This window comes from Neoarius graeffei, chromosome 6, assembly GCF_027579695.1.
Source record: "Neoarius graeffei isolate fNeoGra1 chromosome 6, fNeoGra1.pri, whole genome shotgun sequence".
NCBI lineage: Eukaryota > Metazoa > Chordata > Actinopteri > Siluriformes > Ariidae > Neoarius > Neoarius graeffei.
Genome location: NC_083574.1, coordinates 45,726,866 through 45,749,106, shown reverse-complemented (window position 1 = coordinate 45,749,106; position 22,241 = coordinate 45,726,866). Strand labels below are relative to the sequence as shown.

Below are 22,241 nucleotides of genomic sequence, written 5' to 3'. Positions count from 1 at the left end.
GCTGTCTTGGATATCACCTATGTTGCCCTCTGGTAGGTCAATCCCTTCAGTCCGGATCATCTTGCCTCTCTTTGAGACCATCCGGCCACACTTGTCCAATCCGAATGACATCCCTATGTCATCGCTGTAGATCCGGGTGGTGTGGATCAGCGAGTCTATTTCTCGCTCGTTCCTGGCATACAGCTTGATGTCATCCATGTAGAGCAGGTGGCTGATTGTTTCCCCACTACGGAATCGGTACCCGTAGCCGCTCTTCGTGATGATCTGACTGAGGGGGTTCAGGCCTATGCAGAACAGCAGTGGTGATAGCGCATCTCCTTGGTATATGCCGCACTTGATGTTGACTTGGGCAATGGGTTTTGAGTTGGCCTCTAGGGTTGTCTTCCACATTTCCATTGAGTTCTGTATGAAGGTCCTTAGGTTCCTGTTGATCTTATACAGTTCCAGACATTCCAGTATCCATGTGTGTGGCATTGAGTCGTAGGCTTTCTTGTAGTCAATCCAGGCAGTGCACAGGTTGGTCTGTCTCTTCTTACAGTCTCGGGCGACTGTTCTATCGGCCAGTAGCTGGTGCTTGGCTCCTCTGGTGTTACTGCCAATTCCTTTCTGTGCCTCGCTCATGTATTGAGCCACATGCTTACTCATTTTTGCCGCAATGATGCCTGACAGGGCCTTCCATGTTGTGCAGAGACAGGTAATTGGCCGGTAGTTGGATGGGATGGGTCCCTTCTGGGGGTCCTTCATGATTAGGACTGTCCTGCCTTGGGTTAGCCATTCTGGGTGGGTTCCATCCCTCAGCAGCTGGTTCATCTGTGCTGCTAGGCGTTCATGGAGTGCAGTTAGCTTCTTCAGCCAGTACGTATGGATCATATCGGGGCCTGGTGCTGTCCAGCTCTTCATCTTTGACACTCTTTCTTGGATGTCTGCCATTGAGATGGTTACTGGTTCTTGTTCTGGGAGGTTGCTGTGGTCAGTTCTTAGGTCCACTAACCATTGGGCATCGGTGTTGTGTGATGCCTTTCTTTCCCATATGTCTTTCCAGTATTTTTCCACCTCAGCTCTTGGTGGGTCTGACCGGTTGTTGTTCCCCTGCCATTGAGAGTACACCTTGGCTGGTTCAGTGGAGAACAGCTTGTTTATTCTCCTGGCCTCTCCTTCCTTGGTGTATCTCCTCAACCGGGTGGCCAGAGCTGTTAGTCGCTGTTTGGCAGTTTCGAGTGCCTCTGGTATGGAGAGTGAGTTGTACTTCCTGGGCGCCCCTTTATTCTCCATGTTCCCTTTCTGTAGTTCAGCTAGCTGGCTAACTTCTCTCCTTGCTGCCTTTATCTTGGCCTCTAATCGTCTCTTCCATGGTGGATACTGTTTGTTATGTCCTGAGCCCACCTTGTGTCCAAGCATCTCCATGATTACTGTTGCTGTACTGTGTATCAGCTTGTTGGTCTCAGTGATGGTTCTTGTGGAGATTGTCTTCAGAGCAGCATTCACATCTACTAGTAGATCTTCTGAAGGTACTTGGCAACTCAGCTTCGGTATTCGTCGGGGGCTCCAGGTTTCCAGTTGGGTCACGATCTTCCTTCTCAGGTCAGCAGCTCTTGTGTTGAGGCTGTTAGCTGTTGGGGCTTGGTACCCAATCTCTGGTTGTGGGGATGATGACATCTCCCCACTGACCTGTCTTCCTGGCTCCCCCTTGCCGTAGCATCGTTGTTGTATTTCATTAATCTCTAGTTGTGATAGCAGATTTCGATTATGGATGTTGGAACACTGGGCTAATAGCTGTTTCTTTGTTAGCCTTGATTGTGGGTTTCGAAGTATCCAATGGTCCCACATTCTCTGCATGTATCCCCTCTCTCTGGGACTGCTTGTATAGTAGCATTCCAGCAAATCCGTATTTTCTGTCCTCGTCCATCGATGTCTTGTTCCAGTAGCCCATTTCTCATCAGTTTGCCCTGGTTCCCTAGCAACTGACGCAGACCTTGTTGACCCGGGCGACGTCTGAGCCGGTATGACTCTATCAGTTATGTTTTCACTCATTCCTGAGGTAGGCTGATATATCATGAGGGGTTTTTGCCTAAGGACCCTTACTGGATGAACCCCGATCTCCTGCGTCGTAGTCAGTGAGCATTACCACTGTACTATCCAGCTGATATATATATATATATATATATATATATCTGGGTCTGTCTCAGAAATTGGTCTCTTATTTGGGACATTATGGTCAAAAAGTAAATTTTCTAATTTTACTATTTTCTTTGCATTTACCGGTACCTAACACTCAATGTTTCTTTTGTCATGTTTAATAAGAATAAAGATAGTATCTTGCTTTTTCTGGCCTCTACTGTGGAAAAATTTCTCATCTTATCTCATTATCTCTAGCCGCTTTATCCTGTTCTACAGGGTCACAGGCAAGCTGGAGCCTATCCCAGCTGACTACGGGCGAAAGGCGGGGTACATTACAATTCAAATGCTTTTGTAAAATTGATTTACATATAAAATAACTACATCATGAAGAATTAAAGCCCCTCCTTCACAGATGAGTGAAAATATTGAATAAATTTCCTCTTTTTGATTGTTTGGGTTAAAAATGCCAAGTTATGATGACTGAATTGATTATTCACTTAAATATGAATAATATGATACATTTTGGGTATTTGATATGGCGAAATGGGACAATGGAATAGAACAATGAAATAGAAACAATGGTAAAATCAAGAACACACCGGAAAGATGAGAATAACGGCGGTGGTAAAAGAACAGCGACTGTACCGGCTAAAGGTCGCGCGGGTCTCTGCTGCGGCATGCGAGCAACGGGACATCACTACCGCACCGGACGGAGCGCCTTTTCAGTGATAACGTCCGAACAGATCACCTGTGTAACAAAGACCACAAACGGAAGCACGATCAACTTCTAACTGTTGGAGTGGAAAATTACATTCTACACATGCAAATTGTTAATGTGTGTCCTTCCCCGCACACAAATAACATGCTACGGTAAAAAATAGACCACAACTCATTTTATAGCTCAGAAATTCATACAAGACCAGCTACCATCGTAACACATTCTGTAAGAAACATATTCTATACCTAACTTTCAACTTTCATTTTAAAAAACAAAATCGCAGATTTCTAACTAAATTTTTATATGGCGTAGTGAGTTTAAGTTATTACTTTTGGTGAGGTAGTGACCTTGACCCTGAGTCTTTCTGTTTGATCAAAACACACGATCGTATTGGTTTTGGGTATGCGGAAAATGGAGTTACAACGGTGATCAAATATTTTGCCTGATGTTTTATTACGGTTATGATTATTCTGTGAGCGCACCAATCCTTAGGTGTATAAAGTTACAACTTAAAATACAATTAGTGATAACTGTGGACTTTTCAGTGGACTACAACCTTTTTAAGGGAATGCGATGTAGTCAACCATTTATCATGTCCCAGATCAAGCCACCATTTTTCCACAAATTTGCAGAATTTTTGCAAAATTCTGAATAGAGTATTCACATCAAAGATTTAGTTTTATCTGTATTATTTCTTTCATAATTTTATTTCAAATTAAAACCAACATCACCATCAGTTCACCATCACCATCAGTTTATTGACTGTGAGTATATTTAGTGGGGTACCCCCACAGTACCCAGTTTCTGAGACAGACCTATACACATATATATATATATATATATATATATATATATATATATATATATATATATATATGCCTGCCTTCCTGCCTATGGTCCCTGTCATTTCTGCTGATGGGGAACTCTCGCATGACGTCTGTCACGGTGCTTTTCTCGTCGCAGGATTCGTTGTGCCTCAAACAGGGCGCAGCCTTTCTTAGTCTGAGCACGCCAGGGATCTCGGTCGGCAGTAAGTTGGTACCAGGAGGCTGGATCGAAACCGAATGTCTTTAGGTCTTGCTTGACACAGTCCTTCCAGCATTTTTTGGGTCTGTCTCTGCCTCTCCTTCAGCAAGTTCCCCCAAACAAACATCTGTTTTGGTATGCAGGTGTCCTCCATTCAACACACATGACCGAGCCACCTTAGTCTGTTGTTGCTAACCATTGTTTCAATGGTAGTGGTCTGGGCATGTTGGAGTACTTCTGTGTTGGTCTTTTTGTGCCACCATTTGATGTTGAGGATTTGACATAGGGAGCACTGGTAAGCAAGAGTGGGCCATGTCTCACTGCCATAGAGTATAGATGGAAGCACAATGGACTTGTATACAGTGAGTTTGGTTGAAATTGAGAGACCTTGGCAGTTCCACACTCTTGAATGCTGCTGCGTCTCTTGATGTACGCCTCTTGATCTCTGAGTCCAATGTTGAATCATTAGTTAGATCACCACCGAGGTATGTCTCTATGTCTTGGCATGCTTGAGAGTGTAGTTGTCTATCTTTATTGGAGGAGGGTCAGGGCAGTTGACATGCATCACCACTGTCTTTGGTTTGCTCACAGTTAATCCCCAATCCTTGCAAGTGTTATTTAGTGTGGTTGCTGCATTCTGCAGAGATGTGGTGGTAGTAATTGCCATAGAAGCATCATCTGCATACAGGAGGTCATCTAGCCTTGAGATGGTTGTCGACTTGGTCTTTAATCGACATAGATTGAAGAGATTGCCATCGAGCTTATATCTAATGTTGACACCAAATTCAGGCATGGGCTGGTGGCACTATATTCTTTTAGCTATTTCTGTTTCTTTTAAAATACTTGATAACAAAGTGATATATCTGACATGATATGCTCTGCCATTTTGTTTTTCTCTACTGATGGTATATGAGCTGATATTCTAGTAGTAGAGCATGTGGATAGAATATATATATATATATATATATATATATATATATATATATATATATATATATATATATATATTTATTTTTTTTTTTTTTCTATCCACATGCTCTACTTCTGCAAACATGTATTGTGAAGATCAGACTTTGATAGATCCCTGTTCTTTAAATAAAACAGGGTGCCCACTCACACCTGATTGTCATCCCATTGACTGAAAACACCTGACTGTAATTTCACCTTCAAATTAACTGCTAATCCTAGAGGTTCACATACTTTTGCCACTCACAGATATGTAATATTGGATCATTATCCTCAATAAATAAATGACCAAGTATAATATTTTTGTCTCATTTGTTTAACTGGGTTCTCTTTATCTACTTTTAGGACTTGTGTAAAAATCTGATGTTGTTTAAGTCATATTCATGCAGAAATATAGAAAATTCTAAAGGGTTCACAAACTTTCAAGCACCACTGTGTGTGTGTATAATATTTCTTCCAAGCCTCACAGTACTCTCAAAAACATATCTAAGAGGAGAAGACATTGAGAACTAAAGACTTCTTTTTAATTGGCACAAGTGCCTTGATTGCTACTTATCTAGTTGAACCCTCTTCATACTTGACTTTAATTTCTGGAAGAATTCTTGAACTAATCAAGCATGTGCTAAGAGTAACCATTAACTGTTCCTTTTGCTAAGCTCTGCCTGTGTCCTGTGTGTTGTAGTTCCAGGCCTCAGTGGATGAAGGCTCTAAAGGCATTGTGGTGAACCTGACAGTGGATGATCGAGATGACCCAGCCACAGGAGCTTGGAGAGCCACCTACTCCATCATTAATGGAGATCCCAACCACAACTTTGCAATTCACACCAACTTCGACAATAACGAGGGCATGCTGTCTGTGGTTAAGGTATAACTCCCTCCTGTTGTCATCTTGTTGAACCAATAATCCAAAATTACAGTCGTATCATATGTGGGGTCATGTTTATTTATGTTTTCTGACATTGCATATCTTGTTTATTTTATTTGACAATTAGAACCAACTGCTGGAATTTCCTAAATGTACTAAAAATTATGAAATATGATGAAAGGGTGTTTGGTGGCTATAAAACAAAAAGACATGAAAATTTGGGTTTTGACCAAAATTGTTTTTTTCTGTAAGTAATGCACTTTAGCATATCTACTTAAAAATATATGTTTTCCCAAATTGAAATAGAAATATTTTTTATTAACTTTATGGATTCATGCAACAGAAAAGTGTATGCCATATCACTGAGAGATCTCAAGTTCGAAACCTGACAGTGTCACAGCCATCCATGGCCAGGAGCCAAGGGAACAAAATTTGTCATGCTCTCTAGGAGGGGTGTCATACTCTCTTTCCAGTCATTCAAAGCAGCACTAGCCAATTATGGGTATCTGTGAGTTTATGTATGCGGAAGAGGGTCGATAGCACATAAGTGTGTTACGCTGCCCTGTGATACAGCAGTTCCAGATGTGGTTAGCTGTCTTCATGTGTGTCAGAGGAAGCATGTGCAAGCCTTCTCCCTCCCCAGTTGGTAGTTGTTGTATGAAAGAGGAGAGCTGGCTGGTGGGTAAAAATTGGCAGGTGACCAAATTGTGGAGAAGAAAATTAAAAATAATGAATAAATTATGCATAGGGCGGCACGGTGGTGTAGTGGTTAGCACTGTCGCCTCACAGCAAGAAGGTCCGGGTTCGAGCCCCGTGGCCGGCGAGGGCCTTTCTGTGCGGAGTTTGCATGTTCTCCCCGTGTCCGCGTGGGTTTCCTCCGGGTGCTCCGGTTTCCCCCACAGTCCAAAGACATGCAGGTTAGGTTAACTGGTGACTCTAAATTGACCGTAGGTGTGAATGTGAGTGTGAATGGTTGTCTGTGTCTATGTGTCAGCCCTGTGATGACCTGGCGAATTGTCCAGGGTGTACCCCGCCTTTCGCCCGTAGTCAGCTGGGATAGGCTCCAGCTTGCCTGTGACCCTGTAGAAGGATAAAGCGGCTAGAGATAATGAGATGAAAAATTATGCATAGTTTTTTTGGGGTTTTTTTGCAAAGGGAGAAACCAGACATTAAAATGCATGAATTTTTTTGACTTATTGAGATACAAATTTGAGTTCAAGAATGCCTGTACTTTTCATAACTGTATATATTAGAAAATGTCAAAAGTTGACCATATGATCATGTGTTTTCTCAGGCTGACATACATATATTGGACAAAATGAATAATGAGGCAAAGCATGAAATTTTCAGCCCTGCACAGGTTTTAAGGACATACACATCCTTTTAAGTTGTGTCTGATTCTGTAGCTTAAATAGTAACTCTCATAGCAAACAAAGCTGGATCTGCATAGTTGCTGGCAGGAAGATGTGCATAAGACGGAATTATACATCATGGCCACCATTTGTTAATTAAGCAAGATATCTTCATTTGCATACACATTTTTATCAGCTCACCTGCTAAACTTGCCAAGTCTGCCAGCACAAATGGTGTCTCTATAAAGGTTCTAATTTTGCACTGTGTTTAGTAAATGGTGCATTAACTTCACCATCCTTCTTCTTTCTTTCCTCTCGCCCAGCCTCTAGACTATGAAAGCAATGTGTTTCACACTTTGCTGATAAAGGTGGAGAATGAAGACCCTCTGGTTCCTGATGTCATATACGGCCCCAGCTCCACAGCCACTGTCTATATCACAGTTGAGGATGTGAACGAGGGGCCAGTCTTTTTCCCTGATCCGCTGGTGGTCAACAAGTGGGAGAATATTCCTATCGGAAGCTTTGTGGCCATGCTCAATGCCACTGACCCAGACTACCCTCAGGTCCAGAGCATAAGGTAAGAGATAGAAATCTATGAACTTAAATTAACTTCACAAGAAATAATTGTGAAATCAACACAGGTTTGTTTTTATTGCATTTTCAAACATGTCATGACTTTTACACTCAAGCTCTGGATTGAGCAAGTGAATGATCTGCATGGTCAAGCTCAGCTTGGAGTTTGGAAGGTGGATTATAATGTCACCACAAGCAAGTCAAAGCTTGAGCTGAGCAAGAAAGCACAGCTTCTGCTTCTCAGACATTTCCCCATCTGTCAGATCTCATCGCTTCGTTTTTCGTTGTTCTTCTCATGACAGTCTTACTGTTTTCTCGAGGAAAACATTAGCCTACTGCTCTACATCAAAGGTTTCTACCATCTGCTTGATCTATCATTTATTTGCCTGCCTACACAACAGATTATCATTTCCAGCTTTAATCACTCAAATAGTTTCTGAAATCCGAGAAAGATTGTGCCATTTACTGTGAAGTTGAAGAGACCATTATTTAATCATCATGGATGTGAGACAGGCAGGGATAGATATTTGACTGGCTGTACTGGGCATGTGCCCAGGGGACATTAGGGACCATTAACGAGCATAGATTGGAAGTGAATGATTGGGCCATTATGCTGTAACATAGAACCCAATACAGAGAACCATACTGAATAAGTATACTGAATGTAAAGTCACAGAATGAGCAGTCTTACACTGACACAAAAAAAAGCCTGCTGTAAATTTTACAATTTACAGTAAAGTACTGGACTGTAACGATTTAGGTAAAACTCTTAACTTTCAGCTCAGTCGTATCCTGCATCAGCCAAATGAGCAAATACTATGTACTTATTGACTGAGTGGGAGGGTCGGACGGGAAAATATTTGGCTCGAGGCCATGCCGTACAGACCAAGCACAGTTCCGTCCGTACAAATGGCCAAGAGCCAAATATTTTCCTGTCCAGCCCGACCTAACTCAGCCAATAAGCATTTTATCATATGACCTTTTTTAACTAACATACTCAGTGGAAAACAATGAACAATGGTGTGCAAAAAATGAACCGATCAATTTTTATTTGATTGACAGCAAACCATTTATATGCTGAAACACCTTTGTCAAGGCTTCTGTGGCATTTGGTTTGTTGCCGTTTCCATTTTTTCTGAGGTCTCTGCTCTTGGACTTGAGGACTTCCCTGGACTTTTTAAAAGTCTTCATCTTATCTACCTGTTGTTGTCAAGTTAGCATTGAATACTTTGTGAAAAGGAAGACAAAGTGTCAGGTTCGTAGTCTAAACTTCCTTTGTTGTTTGCTTGTATCTAGAAACTACATAGCAAGCTGTCCAGCTCCTTAGAAGGGATGACTTGTGTCGCATTCCTTCTTAGCTTCAGCAAGAAATCTTTTGAAAACGTTCATGTCGTACTTAGTTTTTGAACAGCGTTTTCTTGTCCTTGTTGTGAACACAAGTGAATTCCTTAGCTCAGAAGCACCATTTTTTTCACTTTCTTAGACAATTTCACCTTGTTCAATTAGGTCTGTATCTGATAAATCATCTGGATAATAAAATTCACTTTCACTGTGCTCAGTTGTGGATGTCATTTTTCAAAATAATAATACAGAGCAAATTGAAAATGGCGGAAGCGAGGGAAACAGGTCCAGGTCCGCATACGGCTTTTTCCAGACCAGATTCAAAAATCCATTTCTGCCCAGTCACATGACTTTTCCCAATGGTTTTATTAAGAGCATGTGCACAGGTCCATATGGGTCATATGATAAAGAAGGGTATGTGTTATTTTGCACTATGTAAGATATTACAGGACTTTACTGTAGATTTTATAGTACTTTACTGGCAACCCAGATTGCCTGTAAAATGTACAGTATTATTTTGGGTTTTTTATAGTGTAACTTTTTTTAAACAGAACTAGATTAAACAGATGAAACATGATAGATAGCCATAACCTACAATAGGGACAAGCCAGATAACATTAATTTTCCTAAATATGTTGGATTGAAAATGAATTCTGAATTAAAATGGGCCAAAGAAGATTCAACATGCTGGTCCCTGAGTTGGAGCTTGTTAAAGAGCAGGACTTTGATGATTGGTGGATAGGTTTGCAAGGAGGAAAGCAAGCTGTAAGATAGTTATCTGCCTTAAGTTTGTGTTTTTTGTTTCTTTGTTTGTTTGTTCGATATTCAAATATTCATCACGGTTGTGTAATATAGTTATATATACATTCTTTTCATGTTTTGGGTTGTGGGACAGGGCAATCAGTGTTCCCTGCACTAATTTTTGTGCAGTGAGCTATGGTTTCTGCTTAGGGGCCCAGGATTTCGTAATCCGTCCCTGAGGACAGCGAGCTCATTTACAACCCCAAATCAGAAAAGGTTGTTGAAATTGAAAATAATGATTTGTAAATCATATTTGACCTGTGTTGCACTCAAACCGATATAACAGCATATTATTTGATGTTTTATCTTGTGAATTTTATTGTTTTTCTTTTTTTTTTCCAAATAAATCCTTATTTTGCTTTTGATTCTTACAACACATTAAAAAAAAAAGTTCAGACAGTAAAGCATTTACTAATTTGTAATCTTGCCATTCTTCTCACAACACTTAAAACATGTTTGTGGGATTGAAGACACCAAGTGATGAAGCGTTTCAGGTGTTATTTTGTCCCATTTTTCCTGCAAACAAGTCTTAAAGTGCATATCACAAGTAAATTCAGGAGCAAGATCAATGTAATTCTCCTATTTTATATTAAACTTTGGTCAAATATCTGTAACATTCTGCATTCTCTGCAATTTTTTTTACCTTGCGCAATACCAGAAAAATTCAGTTGAAATCAAGCCATTTGAGGCGAATTGGTCCACCTCTGAAAAAACTTGGCATTTGGATTTCCCGGCAAACATTGATTTTCATGACGTCATCTGCAGGACGCCTCCCTCTGAATCCTACGTCAGTGCTGGTTTGTTTATGAGAAAACAACCTGGTGGTTTTCTGCAAATTTCTTCAACATTATCACATAATTATTAAAATGGTTAACAGATGTATCGTAGGAGGGTGTAGCAACACCAATCTTGATGGGATTAGTACTCATCGTTTCCCAAAAGACCGGACAATGAGAGAGAAATGGGAGCGCTTGGTCTACACAGGCTGTGCACTGAAACCATGCAAAGCTCGCGCAGCCTGCTGGCGCTTCCGCATGTGATGTCACAAATCTGGCTCCAGACTCCCTTGGGATTTTTCCAGACGTGTTTTGTTATTTTATTTTTTTTCTGCTGTAGACAGATGGCCTTGTGCAAAATTACCCTTCTGGATGAGTGTGTAAAGGGACATACTTTCATATGAAAAAACACTAAATTGGTCCAGAATATGCACTTTAAGGTATGTAACAGTATGGGATCGTCATTGTCTCATCTCATTATCTCTAGCCGCTTTATCCTGTTCTACAGGGTCACAGGCAAGCTGGAGCCTATCCCAGCTGACTACGGGCGAAAGGCGGGGTACACCCTGGACAAGTCGCCAGGTCATCACAGGGCTGACACATATGGCCCTTTTCCACTACCCTTTTTCAGCTCACTTCAGCTCGCTTCAGCTCACTTCAGCCCGACACGGCTCGCGTTTCGACTACCAAAAACCAGCACGACTCAGCTCGCTTCAGCCCTGCTTAGCCCCTAAAACTCGCACCGTTTTGGAGTGGGGCTGAAGCGAGCCAAGCCATGCCGAGTGAGGCTGGGGGCATGAGCAGACACTCCCTTGTGCACTGATTGGTGAGGAGGAGTGTCCTCACATGCTCACACACGCCCCGCGAGCGCGCTGGGATCTGTAAACACCGTAAACCTGGAAGGAGAATAATTACGAATTATGAGAATTTCTGAAGCCTTATGCGCCTCGCCTCATCTATACGCTCTTGCCAGTATCTGTCCGCGTTGTCGGTGACAACAAGCCACAGCACCAAGACCAGCAACACTAATGACTCCATGTCCTCCATGTTTATTGTTTACTATCCGGGTTGTGAGACTACCGCTTAAAAGCTCACTGATGTCACTGTTTGCGCTGCTTAACGACATCACCTGACGTCCACCCACTTTCGCTAACTCCACCCAATGTGTCCACCCACTTCCAGCCAGCACGGTTCAGCGCGGTTGTAGTCGAAATGCAACTCCAACAGCCCTGCTCAGCTCGACTCAGCACGGCACGGCTCAGCCCGACTCAGCCGCGTTTGTAGTGGAAAAGCGGCAATAGACACAGACAACCATTCACACTCACATTCACACCTACGGTCAATTTAGAGTCACCAGTTAACCTAACCTGCATGTCTTTGGACTGTGGGGGAAACCGGAGCACCCGGAGGAAACCCACATGGACACAGGGAGAACATGCAAACTCCGCACAGAAAGGCCCTCGCCGGCCACGGGGCTCGAACCCGGACCTTCTTGCTGTGAGGCGACAGTGCGAACCACTACACCACCGTGCCGCCCCATTGTCATTGTCATATTTTTTATTTCAAACTTCACCACACATTCTCTATTGGGGACAGGGGGAACAGGCACCCTCTTCTCCCACAGCCATGCCTTTGTAATGTGTGCAGAATGTGGTTTTGCATGGCCTTATTAAAATATCCCTGGAAAAGATGTCGTTTTGAACACAGCATATGTTGCTCCAAAATCTCAATGTACTTTTCTGCATTAGTGCTGCCATCACAGAATTGTAAGTTACCTTTGCCAAGAGCACTGACACAACCCCATACCATGACAGACCCTGGCTTTTGGACTTGTTGCTGGTAACAGTCTTTGGTCCAGAGCACTTGGTGTTCATTTTTTACAAAAAAGACCTGGAATACTGATTTGTTTGACCACAATACACATTTCCACTGTATGATGGTCCATCCCAGATGCCTCCGATCCCAGAGAAGTTGATTGCGCTTCTGGAGACAGTTAATATAAGGCTTCCATTTTTACACAGTAAAGTTTTAACTGGCATTTGTGGATGTAACTCCATATTGTATTGCTTGACTAAGATTTACCAAAATAATCCTGAGCCCATGTGGTTATATCAGCTATAGATGAATGACTGTTCTTGATGCAGTGCTGTCTGAGGAATCAGAGATCACGGGTGTTCAGCTTAGGCTTGTGCCCTTGCCCTTTACACACCGAAATTCCTCCAGACACCTTGATTCATTTGATTATATTATGTACCCTAGAGGGTCAAATATCCAAATCCCTTGGATATTGGAATGTGTACCCTCCAGTGCATGTGTGCATGTGTGTCTCTAGTAATTACAGCCTAGCTTATTGCACGCAATTCAGAGAGCCTATAACACAAAGCCTACTGCATGCAGTGTTTCTGTACATTATTTATACAACCCTGATTCCAAAAAAGTTGGGACAAAGTACAAATTGTAAATAAAAACAGAATGCAATAATTTACAAATCTCAGAAACTGATATTGTATTCACAATAGAACATAGACAACATATCAAATGTTGAAAGTGAGACATTTTGAAATTTCATGCCAAATATTGGCTCATTTGAAATTTCATGACAGCAACACATCTCAAAAAAGTTGGGACGGGGCAATAAGAGGCTGGAAAAGTTAAAGGTACAAAAAAGGAACAGCTGGAGGACCAAATTGCAACTCATTAGGTCAATTGGCAATAGGTCATTAACATGACTGGGTATAAAAAGAGCATCTTGGAGTGGCAGCGGCTCTCAGAAGTAAAGATGGGAAGAGAATCACCAATCCCCCTAATTCTGCGCTGACAAATAGTGGAGCAATATCAGAAAGGAGTTCGACAGTGTAAAATTGCAAAGAGTTTGAACATATCATCATCTACAGTGCATAATATCATCAAAAGATTCAGAGAATCTGGAAGAATCTCTGTGCGTAAGGGTCAAGGCCGGAAAACCATACTGGGTGCCCGTGATCTTTGGGCCCTTAGACGGCACTGCATCACATACAGGCATGCTTCTGTATTGGAAATCACAAAATGGGCTCAGGAATATTTCCAGAGAACATTATCTATGAACACAATTCACCGTGCCATCTGCCGTTGCCAGCTAAAACTCTATAGTTCAAAGAAGAAGCTGTATCTAAACATGATCCAGAAGCGCAGACGTCTTCTCTGGGCCAAGGCTCATTTAAAATGGACTGTGGCAAAGTGGAAAACTGTTCTGTGGTCAGACGAATCAAAATGTGAAGTTCTTTATGGAAATCAGGGACGCCGTGTCATTCGGACTAAAGAGGAGAAGGACGACCCAAGTTGTTATCAGCGCTCAGTTCAGAAGCCTGCATCTCTGATGGTATGGGGTTGCATTAGTGCGTGTGGCATGGACAGCTTACACATCTGGAAAGACACCATCAATGCTGAAAGGTATATCCAGGTTCTAGAGCAACATATGCTCCCATCCAGACGACGTCTCTTTCAGGGAAGACCTTGCTTTTTCCAACATGACAATGCCAAACCACATACTGCATCAATTACAGCATCATGGCTGCGTAGAAGAAGGGTCTGGGTACTGAACTGGCCAGCCTGCAGTCCAGATCTTTCACCCATAGAAAACATTTGGCGCATCATAAAACGGAAGATACGACAAAAAAGACCTAAGATAGTTGAGCAACTAGAATCCTACATTAGACAAGAATGGGTTAACATTCCTATCCCTAAACTTGAGCCACTTGTCTCCTCAGTCCCCAGACGTTTACAGACTGTTGTAAAGAGAAAAGGGGATGTCTCACAGTGGTAAACATGGCCTTGTCCCAACTTTTTTGAGATGTGTTGTTGTCATGAAATTTAAAATCACCTAATTTTTCTCTTTAAATGATACATTTTCTCAGTTTAAACATTTGATATGTCATCTATGTTCTATTCTGAATAAAATATGGAATTTTGAAACTTCCACATCATTGCATTCCGTTTTTATTTACAATTTGTACTTTGTCCCAACTTTTTTGGAATCGGGGTTGTAATTTAGTCACAGCTTTTTGACCCAATCTGCCCGAACCTGATATTTTTCAAGTAAGCTTTGAGTATTGCTCCAAATATCTCTGAGGGTACAGCCATTTGCTCAACTCACCCATCAGCTCCCACCCAGCAAAACCCTTTCATGCATATTTCAAGGTCAAGGTCAAGGTTTTTTTATTTGCCATTTGTGCATAAACCAACAGTTCAGACACATTAGAATTTTTGTGCAGGGCTCTCTCAGTCAACAGATTAGAAAATAAAACACTACAATAAAAATATAAAATATAGAAACACTATACAATGCATTGGGTGGGAGAGAAAAAAAGGTATATGCACAAAATTTTAAATACAAGTATCAAACAGAAGGAGAGGGCAAATGTTAAATAACAAAATAAAAGACTAGTCCTGAGTACTATTCCTGGATTATTAAAAAAGGGGAAAGTTGTAATGGAAATACTGGAAATGCTGTAGTGGAAATACTGCACATTTTGGGAGGGGAATGAAAGTTATGTGGGGATATTGCACAGTTAAAATATTGCACATTTATCAAAGGGTATATGACACATAATCCTGTTTCACAGATAATAATATATCACATATTGCATATGGGCGGCACGGTGGTGTAGTGGTTAGCGCTGTCGCCTCACAGCAAGAAGGTCCGGGTTCGAGCCCCGTGGCCGCCGAGGGCCTTTCTGTGCGGAGTTTGCATGTTCTCCCCGTGTCCACGTGGGTTTCCTCCGGGTGCTCCGGTTTCCCCCACAGTCCAAAGACATGCAGGTTAGGTTAACTGGTGACTCTAAATTGACCGTAGGTGTGAATGTGAGTGTGAATGGTTGTCTGTGTCTATGTGTCAGCCCTGTGATGACCTGGCGACTTGTCCAGGGTGTATCCCGCCTCTCGCCCGTAGTCAGCTGGGATAGGCTCCAGCTTGCCTGCGACCCTGTAGAACAGGATAAAGCGGCTACAGATAATGAGATGAGATGAGATATTGCATATGACAAGTAAAGTGAGGTAGTAATGGTTATTGTTACACTTATTCAGTAATTTTGTTTTGCCATCAGTCTGACTGTGGCAGGGAAAAAGCTGTTGAAGAACCGTGTTTTATGAGTGATGATGCTGTCCTCACTCATAGAACATGTTAAAATGTGTAACATTTTAACACGTTCAAATGTTATTAGGTCGACATTCTACACCATGTTAATAAAACAGCTACACTGACACCGAAAACCTATGTAAGCCTACTTTCACCCCCACCCCACGGAAAATTGATCAGGAATTTATAAGTGAATCAATAAAGAATCGGACTGATAAGCAGACTCCATAATGGCATCAGTATAAATAAAATCTTATCAATTCCCATCCCTAAACCAAAAAGCTTGCAAACTCCTGCGCTACTTATAAACCTTTTAATTTTTCAGTGGTTCAGCCAAACATTCAACAGGCGTAACACTATAAGATGGATGATGCAAATGTTTTTCATCTAAATCCTAATTCAATTTTGTTTTCTTACATTTACAGTCTCATGCCTTAGTGAGCTTGGTGTAAGTGGTTCTATGTTTTATGGAGTCAAAAGGGTTTCACGGTATTCACAGAGCAGTGGATAAATCCTGGTGTGCTCCTGATCATATATTTTGGATGATTCTAGTGTATCTGTGCCCTTCCTCAGGGACAGTGCTCTCTACACGATGGATTATATATACGTCATGTGCACTTTGCTCTCCACTAGTGTAAATCTGTGCTGTGCCTGTGGCAGCGTTACCTCTTTTCATCAGCTTTTGCCAGCGAACGTGTCTTTGAAGTGCCCTATGTTACACCTGAGGCTAGGGACAATGACAGATCAGAAAGAAGAGGGACTTAGAGAAAAGAGAGAGAGGAGGGGGGCAAGAGATCATTCACAAAGTGTCCGTAATTCTGTTTATGAATATGTTCACTGAATCTTGATTAAAAAAAAAGTTCTCTAAAATGATAATGACTGAACAGGTGTCAGATTCCTTTCTTGGTACTAAATATGTGAAATGTGATGAAATGTGATGGGCTGTTTCGGGTGTTTGAGTCTCTTCCTTAACATAACACATTCATACACCTTCATAACGCATTCCTTAGCATCAATATTTTTACAAAGCAATACTGAAGGCTAAATTTGAGGCTTCTTTGAAACACTGAAAGATAACCGTAAAATTTTTATGAAGTGTATTGCTTCATCTTTACATCAAAGAGGGAAGAGAGAAGACGTCGAATTATTATGGGTTGACTGTTTTTGACTGTTGTAGCTGTAAGTGTTATACTTATCTTAGACTTGATGTTGTCTTCACAAGAATGCATTTATAAAATATTGATAAATATTGTGTGAAGTATCATCTATTATTATACATACAGGCTACTTTTTCCATGAAATAAAAACATGCATTCTGTTCCCTTCTAGTGGGTTTATTGATGGCATACAATATTATCATATCACTTATCCTTCATGTATTACTCCACTCTCCCCAATGGAGAATGAGCATGCAAGATTGTTATAATATTGCACGTTGTAAAGCAACACAACGTCACACGTCAGAGCTTATGTGAAGATCCACTGACAAAACTTTTCTGCTGCGCATGCTCACAATCATTTGTTGGGCGGGAGAGAGAGAAGACGAGGTTAAGTCAGTGCTAGGTTTAAACTGAAAACTGAAACTAAAGATGCACTGAACACCCAAAAGGCTACCAAAACTTCATTATATATTCTTTATGCATACTTACAAGAGAAAAACATACCAACAGACATCGAAAAACTGGAAAAGAGACACACTGGAGATGTAAAACTTCCACGCTAGCGAGCGACTGTGACAGTTTGTACACAAACATGGCTGTGAGGTTTGCTTCATTAAAAGTGGAAGATTTTTCTCATCTCATCTCATTATCTCTAGCCGCTTTATCCTGTTCTACAGGGTCGCAGGCAAGCTGGAGCCTATCCCAGCTGACTACGGGCGAAAGGCGGGGTACACCCTGGACAAGTCGCCAGGTCATCACAGGGCTGACACATAGACAACCATTCACACCCACATCTACGGTCAATTTAGAGTCACTAGTTAACCTAACCTGCATGTCTTTGGACTGTGGGGGAAACCGGAGCACCCGAAGGAAACCCACGCGGACAACATGCAAACTCCGCACAGAAAGGCCCTCGCCGGCCATGGGGCTCGAACCCAGACCTTCTTCCTGTGAGGCGACAGCGCTAACCACTACACCACTGTGCCGCCCTGGAAGATTTTTTTTTACTCAAATATTTTTATTGAATTTTACATGTATCACATCACATATACATATGTGCTCATAAATTGTAAATTTTTCAGAGTGATTTAACATAAACATCCCTCCCCTCCCACTAGCCACACCTACAAGCCATGATTCCTGAGGAGTATTATTCCTGTGTTGTAGGGAACTGCTGGAAGTCAAGTATTGAGTCGCAAGATAAATAAATAATAATAATAAAAGTAAAATAAGTAAATAAACACACAAACGGGACGAATAGATTAAAAAATAAATAAATAAAGGTAAATAATTAGGCGGCGGCAAATTTAGACAATCACTGATACAGACACTGTAACTGACAGAAAAGGGAAAAAAAGAAAGGAAAGGAAAGGAAAGAGGGGCTGATATCTCAATCCAACTTAAGGTTCTCAAAGTATTTCAGGAAAGGTCCCCATACCTTCTGGAACTTCTTGCTCGAGTCACAAACTGAATAGCAAATCTTTTCAAAGTCTAGACAGGACATGATGTCCCTTAACCACTGAGCGTGTGTGGGCGGGGCAGCATCCCTCCACCTTAATAGAATCGCACGCCTAGCCAAAAGCGAGGCAAAGGACAGCGTGCGGCTTTTGGTTGGAGTGAGGCGCGTGTCATCTTTACCAGTGGTGCCAAAAAGGGCAATCAGTGGACTGGGTTCTAGCTCAAGATTAAGAATAAGGGACAAGGTTTGGAAAACATCTCTCCAGTATCTTTCCAGGCTTGGACAAGACCAAAACAAGTGAATAAGCGAGGCCTCACCTCTCTTACATTTATCACATAAAGGATCAACATCTGAGTACATATGAGCTAATTTGGCTTTAGATATATGAGCTCTGTGCACCACCTTAAACTGTAACAGGCAGTGATGTGCACACATGCCCCTTTTCCACCAAAGCAGTTCCAGGGCTGGTTCGGGGCCAGTGCTTAGTTTGGAACCGGGTTTTCTGTTTCCACTGACAAAGAACTGGCTCTGGGGCCAGAAAAACCGGTTCCAGGCTAGCACCAACTCTCTGCTGGGCCAGAGGAAAGAACCGCTTACGTCAGCGGAGGGGGCGGAGTTAAGACCAACAACAATAACAAGATCGCAAAAGGTTGCCATTTTTAAGCGGCGAGAAGCAGCAGCTGTACAAACCCTAAGTCATCCATTATTATTGTTGTTGTTGCTGCTGCTGCTTCTTCTCTGTTGTTGTTGCTACGATGTTCGCGCCAAGGTTTATACAAACGCATCGACGTAACTGACGTATACAGTGACGTAACTGACGTATACAGCAACGTAATGACGTGGCTCTGCTTAGCACCCCGAGCTATGGAAAAGCAAACTGGTTCTCAGCTGGCTCACAAGTTGAACGAGTTGTGAACCAGCACCAGCACTGGCCCCGAACCAGCCCTGAAACTGATTTGGTGGAAAAGGGGTAAGAGAGATGTTGTATTTACCAGCCTGAGAATGGAATCCCATACATCGATTGACAGTTGAAAGTTTAAATCCTGCTCCCAAGCAGTTTTAATTTTGTCCAGAGGAGCCTGTTTTATACCCATCAGTTTGTCATAAATGACCGATATTAACTAGCCTGGCTAACGCGACAAAGCTCTACGAGCTATTGGTCTGGCCAAGATATTAAGCCAAACCGTTTCCCAGAGCCCGTGGTTGACCTGCCTCCCTGAAATGCCTCAGTTTGCTACTGGTCGAAGCCAGAAAAGGCTGTGACGAAGCTTAAACCAATCACATCACTCTTTCCTCTGACGTATGCGACGCGACGGGGCTAACTGGTAGATTAAACTCTTACCGAAGCCGGTCGGGAGCAAGGCGAAAACGGCCTTCCTTTCAATAAATACCTCCAGGGCTGCTCTTTGCTCCGTTTTCAATGAGAACTTCCCGTTGAATGCTTTCAATACAGCATCTATGCGTAATAGATGCGGAAGCGTGAATGAAGCGCTTCCGGCATAGATTCTGTAAACAATCTATGGCTTCCGGTCGCAGTTCTACTACGTCAGTGCCTTGAACACGCCTCTACCCAGGGCCGTTGGAGATGCTCGAAGTTGATTGGTTCCCGATTTTTCGGGAGCTTGGAAGAGCTGTAGATAGCTTGCCTGGCCAGACTAAAGGCCCGGTCCCACTGCACTTACGGATGCAAAGAGGATGTAAAACGTAAAAAAATCTTTGCCATCCGTTGGAAAACGCTATGCATCCGTTGTGTACTCATTGCATACGTGCTTCATACGCTCTATCCATCGAGCATCCGTCCACTGTGATTTCATCCGCGCAAAAAGTTTTGAGCTGCACAAAACTTTTAGAACGGATGAACTTTCCGCCGTGTACGATGTAAATCCGCAACATATACGAGCAACAAACGTTCTATGTCCGTTATCATCCGTTAAACACCTGCTGTATCCTCTCTGCATCCTCTGGGCATCCTCGCAACTCACATCCGCTGCAGCTGAAAACGGAAAGAGGGAGGAAAGATAAGGTACATGAAACGTCTATTCATCGTTAGTAGCACGGAAATAGAAAGGATGTAAGCGTATGCATCTCGTATATAAAGTATTCAAAACGGACAAAGCGTTTATATCTGGGATGTATCTCGTATATTTAGGATGTCTGGAGTATGTCTAGAGTAGTAGAAGGACACCTAGCGCAGTGAACGGTCTGCATCCGATATACATCCGCGCAACATCCCCTTTGTTTCCGTTAGGCGTACGTGATGCAGCCCCTTCACCCGCTATGCATCCGCTCTTTCTGCTATGTGTCCGCTTCTCAGTTATCACCGGTAACCCCTTCGGAGCTGTCATCCACTTCCATCCGCTTTCATCCGCTAGGCTTCCTATGAACATGCGTTTAACATCCCCGCTATATACTACCCATGTCCGTTCTTTTCCGTTCTGTTTTCGCCAATTTTGTCCATTTCTGGAGCGAATGAAAACGGATAGAGCCACCCCCGAAATTTTGCTCGTCCGCTGTGTCCTTTTTGCATACGTTTTGTGTCCATCGGCTAGTGGGACCGGGCCTTAAGCTCGCAACAGGCCCTCGTGTTGCGTCACGCTTAGGATGGGCGGGCCCAGGCTAGATATTAACCCCTTGCGCAATGGATGCAGACCAAGTAACATGTCGGGGGTGGTTGCAGTAGTTGCCCCAGGGAAACTAACCATCTGAGAATGGAGAAAGTGTCTTGCCTGCAGGTATCTGAAAAAATGAATGTTTGGTAGACTAAACTTTTCGGACAGTTGTGCGAAAGATGCAAAGCTATTACCAATGAAAAAAGTGGAAGATTTAAAGAGAAAGATGCGCTGAACACCCAAAAGGCTACCAAAACTTCACTGAATATTCTTCATGCATATTTACAAGAGAAAAGCATACCAACAGACATTGAAAAACTGGAAAAGAAAGCAATAGCGGAAATGTTGTCAAAGTTCTGCTTGGAGGTGAGGAAAAGTGACAGAGACTTTTACAAGAGGACTTCACTTGTGGACTTCACTCAGTAAAGCCCTTTTGTTCTGAACAACTGCAATGTAACAATTAACTACAACCAAAAGTAACTTTGAACTTGAACAGTCAACCTGGATATAGCTTGTATATAAGTTGGGTTGTTGTTCAGGCTTTTTGGACTTGTACCATTTTTATTGTTAGAACTTTGACTTTGTACATGTACATTGAATTGTCAGAACATTGAATTACATTCGATCAGAATCAACATTGGTAAGTTACTCCCCTGTTCTTAACTTTTTGTAAAATCTATAATTGTTCCATCGAATGTGTATAATAATAATAATAATAATAATAATAATAATAATAATAATAATGACTGTTTTTTTCATGGTATATCAGATATATTCCATTCAGCAAACATGATACTGAACTCGTCTTCAACTCGTTCAATATCATGTTAGCTGAATGGAATACTGTATATCTGATGTACCACACAAAGCCAGCCAATATTATTTAATTATTACACATACAGGACACTTTTTTGATGGAATTAAAACATGTATTCTATTTGATAACATGCACTATTGTTAGCATATCGCTTATTCAATATGTATTATGTCACTCTACCCAGTGGAGAATGAGCATTGAATATGGTTTATGATATTGCATGGTGGGCGGCACGGTGGTGTAGTGGTTAGCGCTGTCGCCTCACAGCAAGAAGGTCCGGGTTCGAGCCCTGTGGCCGGCGAGGGCCTTTCTGTGCAGAGTTTGCATGTTCTCCCCATGTCCGCGTGGATTTCCTCCGGGTGCTCCGGTTTCCCCCACAGTCCAAAGACATGCAGGTTAGGTTAACTGGTGACTCTAAATTGACCGTAGGTGTGAATGTGAGTGTGAATGGTTGTCTGTGTCTATATGTCAGCCCTGTGATGACCTGGCGACTTGTCCAGGGTGTACCCCGCCTTTCGCCCGTAGTCAGCTGGGATAGGCTCCAGCT

At 42.3% G+C, this 22,241-nt stretch overlaps 1 protein-coding gene across 1 annotated transcript in view; it reads left to right on the top strand.

The window, feature by feature from the left end:
- cdh13 (cadherin 13, H-cadherin (heart)) overlaps positions 1 to 22,241 on the top strand; it is a 925,252-nt gene that overhangs the window by 805,058 nt on the left and 97,953 nt on the right. Inside the window, exons 10-11 of the mRNA XM_060923723.1 lie at positions 5,511 to 5,693; positions 7,369 to 7,622. Of these exons, the coding sequence (XP_060779706.1) occupies positions 5,511 to 5,693; positions 7,369 to 7,622 (437 nt within the window). The remainder of the gene's footprint in view (positions 1 to 5,510; positions 5,694 to 7,368; positions 7,623 to 22,241) is intronic.